This window comes from Elephantulus edwardii, unplaced genomic scaffold, assembly GCF_000299155.1.
Source record: "Elephantulus edwardii isolate Elephantulus edwardi_28Jun2011 unplaced genomic scaffold, EleEdw1.0 scaffold00006, whole genome shotgun sequence".
Lineage (NCBI taxonomy): Eukaryota > Metazoa > Chordata > Mammalia > Macroscelidea > Macroscelididae > Elephantulus > Elephantulus edwardii.
Genome location: NW_006399756.1, coordinates 26612741 through 26617896, shown reverse-complemented (window position 1 = coordinate 26617896; position 5156 = coordinate 26612741). Strand labels below are relative to the sequence as shown.

The window sequence follows — 5156 nt, the reverse complement described above, 5'->3', positions numbered from 1 at the left end:
CATATTTTTAAGTATTAAATCGTATAAAACATGTTAAGAGTTTAAAAAATGAAATGCTGGTTTATTAATTCTTTTTGTCAACACAGAGAAGTGCCAATTTACTGTACTATCATTTCTGAGATCAGATTTTGGAGCCAAATGGTGACTAGTGGGAAAGATAGGCATAACAATTGGCAACCATAGAAGCCCAGGATAAGGCTCGAACAAAGAGGAGATCCTGATGAATAGCAGATGGAGACATTCAATTTGGCCTTAAAATTGGGGCTGGGGTTAGGACAGGGAAGCCTCCTTAAAGGAGGATCATTTCACCAGTTGGATAAGAAAAAGAAGGGTATTCCAGGTAAAGGCACCTACAGGTATCAGGTGAGAGAATGTGGAGAGAGCAGAGAAAAGATGAGAAATGCTAGAAGGATCAACTTGGAGGAGCTCAAGTTGGAGTGTCAGAAGAGAGGGTTCTATTTGACAGTGCTTTCCAGATTACCATGGTGGATGTGTGATTACGGAGAGGAGTGAGTTTGCAGGACACAGGTGAGAATAAAGGGGATGGGGATGAAAGGGGCAGTAGGGAAAAAAAATCATAATTGTCTCGGCTTCATCAGCAAAGTCTAACTGAGAGTGAGAGATTAAGAGATGGAATGCGAGAGGGATACAGCAGCTGGGGAAAGTGTTCTGAAGGAGGTGGAATTTGAGCTGGGAATGGAGGTCAAGTGATAAAGGAATAAAGGTGTGTGTGTGTGTGTGTGTGTGTGTGTGTGTGTGTGTGTGAAATGAAGTGAAGAACTGATTAGAAAGATCAGGGAACTCATGTAGAAAGCAGGAGAAAGTAATATTAACAGTGGGTGAGAAGGTATTGAAATCGAGGCAGAACTGTCCTTAAGCTGCATGTGTGAAGACGGTCTTCATGAAGGGTAATGGGTCAGCAAAGAGCTGCCTGGCTTAGATCAAAGGTAGATTAGTGACAGTGAAGTCAGTCTCATGCTGCTGCAGGAATCAGATGTGTAATATGGGTGATTGGAGTGGAGAGTGCCCTGGCCAAGGCCAGCTCCCTTCTCAAAGTATCTCTATCTTGTCCCCAATACATGGAATCAGGTCCTTTGACTGTGGTTAAGCCCAGCCTTGACTACAGTTGACCAGACAGGAATGGATGCCAGAACTAACAGACTAGATTATCTTTGATATTCTAATCAGCAAACACAAAGGTGGTTTTTCAAGATAGCAGCTGGACTTTAAAATGAGATGATCAAGATAGAGAAAGAGGTTGAGGGGGGGTTGGAGGCAATAAAGGGCATAATTAGCTGATTAAGCTGGACAGAACACAGTGCAATAGCTAAGAATCTGGACTCCTTGGAGGTCATTGTGCCTGGTTTCAGGTACCAACTCCACTACTGTACATTTCCTAACTTCTCAAAGGCACCATTCTTTATCGATATCATGGAAATAAATTTAGTCATTGTGTGGAGGATTACATGAAACATACAAGCGGACAGCAAACACATAGAACTCAACAACACTCAGTAAACATCAGCTATAATGTAGCGTTCAATAGGACAAAGTAATGTTCCATGGAACTTGGTGACTAACTAAATAAATAAACACAGATGACTAAGGAGAAGCCATCAATGGTGTTTGTAAAAAAAAATAAATAGAGAGAAATGGGGTCTAGATTATAATTTTTAAGTATTACAAAACAATATACATGGCTACACTTTTGCAAATAAGAAATCGTGTAGTTTCTCACCCGAGGATTCTGGTTCTTCTGTTTTATTAAGCACAGTAACCTTCAAAGTTTCCCCGTTAACCATCAAAAGATAACCCTCCTCACAGCCGACATACAGGTCATTGGATGAAGTCCAGCAGTGTATAGTTGGGTGTAGCAAAGGACAGAGATCATCTTTTGGCTGAAAGGAAATAGTAAAACCCTTAAGTTAATAATCATGGCATGCAAGTCAGAGAAATACCCAGAAAAAGAATTTTTAGAAAGAAACAAAATAATATATATAAATTCCTTGGCTTTGTCATTTGCCAACAGCTAAGTGAATGTCTAATTCCTCACTCCATCTCTTTCCATTATAATGGATGAGTGAAAGATAAGCTATGCTTGTCCACACATTCTGAATTCTTCAATGGCCATAAGCTATCATAAAAGTGTTGAGTATTAATTTTGGTATTATTTTTTAGTATATTCCTCCCCCTAATATCTTAATCTATAAAAGTTATAGTCTAGCTAAAAACATTCTTTTGAAGAAAGTTTTCACCAATCTTCTACCCAAATGGAAGATTCACTCCTTTCCTTACTCCAGTTCTGCATGAAGCTGGGATGTACTATCCCATAGATTTTCCCAATGCAATGCTTTTGGTTTCTTTTTTTTTTTTTTAATTTTATTATTTGTGTGTGTGCGTGTACTGTCAAATCAGATCTGACTGGTACAGGGGGAGATTGTCCCTCCTTTCCCGGCAGAGCATCTGGTGGATTCGAACTGTGCTCTTCTGGGATTGCAGTGCAGCTTCTTGCCACTAGGCCACCAGAGCTCCCCTTGCTTTTGGTTTCTTGACTACTGCTATCATGGGTACTGACTGTGGATCCAAGATGAAATCCTTGACAAACTCAATCTTGTCTCTGTTCATCAGAATGTTATCCATTAGTCCAGTGGTGAGGAATTTTGTTCTCTTCGTGGTGTGAGATGTAATTAACAGTGAAGGCTGTAGTCTTTGATCTTCAGAAAGTGCTTCAAGTTTTCACTTCAAGCAAAGTTGAATTATTGGTATAATGCAGGGTGGTGATGAGTTTTGTTCCAATTCTGATGCCACCTTACTCTTCACATAATCCAGCTTCCTGAATACTTGGCTCACAGTTTGAATAGGACTAAGAGTATAACCCTGATGCACACCCTTCTTGATGTTGAACCATGCATTGTTTCCTTGTTCTGTGGGGACAACAGTTTCTTGGTGTAGGTGTTGGGTTTGCATGAGCACAATGAAATGTTTGGGGATGCCCATTTTTCTCAATGTCAGGAATAATATATTACAATTCACACAGCAAAAGCCTTAACAGAGTTAACAGAACACAAATAAACATCTTTCTGATATTGTCTGTTTTCAGTCAACATCCATCTGACATTAGTAATAATAGTGCTCAGTCCACGGCCTCTTGTGAATGTAGCTTGAACTTCCAGAAATTCTCTGTCAATGGACTATTCCAGACATTTAAAAATAATCTTCAGCAAGATTTTATTTTGTTTATGTATTTTTCTGTAATTTCCACACCCTGCTGCATGACTGTGTAGATTGTTTTGTTTTGTTTTGTTTTTAAGTGAATAAAACTGGATCTCTTCCAGTGTGTTAGCCAGGTAGCTGTTTTCCAAATTTCCCAGCATCGATTAATGAGCAGTTCCAGGGGTGCATCTGTTACCTGAAACATCTCAATTGGTATTCCATCAATTCCTGAGGCCTTTTTACCAATGTCTTCAGTGCAACTTAAACTTCTTCCTTCATTACCACTGGTTCTTGTTCATGTGCTACTTACTGAGACGGTTCTGTACCAACCAACTCTTTTGGTAGAGAGAATATGTACTCCTTCCACCTTCTTTTGATGCTTCCTGTATCATCTAAAATTTTTCCAATTGCTTTCTTCTATATCATAATGAAAGCCTTGGATTTATTCTCCAGTTCATTCAGCTTGAGAAATGCTAAGTGTTTTCTTCCCTTTTGGTTTTCTAACTCTAGCTCCTCGCACATTTCATTATAATATTTTTCTCTGTCTTCTCAAGCTGCCCTTTGAAATCTCTTGTTCAGCTATCTTACTTCAAAATCCCATCCCCTTGCCTTCTTTTCATTTCAGGGTTAGAGGTTTTCGTGTAACATCCATATTATCTTTTCTTCTCTTTTTAATGCGTTTCTTTTTTTTTTTTTAATTTCTTCATGAATGATACCCTTGCATGAACCGTTGACCTGTTTCCTTTCTTCACCTTCAGTCTGAACTTCCATATGAGTAGGTGATGGTCCACTCCACAGTCAGGCCCTGTCTTTGTTTTGTTGGTTGTTTTTTTATTTTCTTGTTGTGTACTGTTGAATCTAATCTGACTGGCACAGGAGGAGATTGCTCCACCTTCTCCAGCAAAGCATCTGGTGCATTAGAACTGCGCACCTTTGGGATTGCAGCACAGCTTCTTACCATTAGGCCACCAGAGCTCCCTTTAGGCCGTGTCTTTGACTTGACTGCAGATATTGGACTTCTTCATTGTCTCTTGCCACAAAAGTTGTCAATTGGATATGGGCCTGGTCCAAGACAAGTTAATGGACATCTTAAATTTCTTCATCTTTGCCTGTTACCATGCTATTCAACCTGCATGCTTAGCAAATAATCAAAGAAGCTGGATTATATGAAGAAGCACATAGCAACAAGATTCAGGTAGGGCTCATCAGGGACCTATGAAATGCAGACAGCTCAGCTGGTCACAGAAAATGAAGATTTGAAGCACTTTTATTGTTGCTGTTCTGCACACTCTTTTATTTTTTAAAATGTTTAAATTTTCTTTTCTACTGATTTGCTCACAAAGTTCATATACATAGTGTTTCACCCATCATTCCCATGCATTATGTATTATGCATTATAAAATCAATCACCATTGATTGGGTCTTGCCCACTATTATCCAGTCTTTTCAGGTCCCCGCCAGAGCCTTCCCATTTGAGGGCGGATGAATGGGGGTGAAAGCACAAGGCTGCATAGTCTGATGCACTTTTTTGAAGAAACTCAAAGATTATAGACTCTAGTATGGATTACACCTCAAAAGCAAGAAAACAGAAATCTTCACAATTACACTGGTAAAGAACACCATGAAATGGAGAAAAGATTGATATTGACTAGGATTTAATTTCACGTGGATTCATAATCAATATCCATGGGAATGGCAGTCAAGAAGCCAAAGGTATGATCGCGCTGGGGAAACTCCTCCCAAGGACCTCTAAAATGAGGTCCTAAAGTGCTAAAGAATGAGGGTGCCAATTTAAAGACGAAAGCGAGCCTGACCCAAGCCAGGGCCCTCTATGAGGTGGATTGATTCAGTGACTGGGATAATCGGGATGGGAGTGTCAGAGACAGTGCGATTGGCACAGGACAGAGCGGAGTTTAGGGTTGTTGTACATAGGGTCGCTATCG

General features: G+C 39.8%; 1 protein-coding gene across 1 annotated transcript in view; it reads right to left on the bottom strand.

The window, feature by feature from the left end:
- WDR96 (WD repeat domain 96) overlaps positions 1 to 5156 on the bottom strand; it is a 92363-nt gene that overhangs the window by 73330 nt on the left and 13877 nt on the right. Inside the window, exon 6 of the mRNA XM_006880176.1 lies at positions 1739 to 1898. Within this exon, the coding sequence (XP_006880238.1) occupies positions 1739 to 1898 (160 nt within the window). The remainder of the gene's footprint in view (positions 1 to 1738; positions 1899 to 5156) is intronic.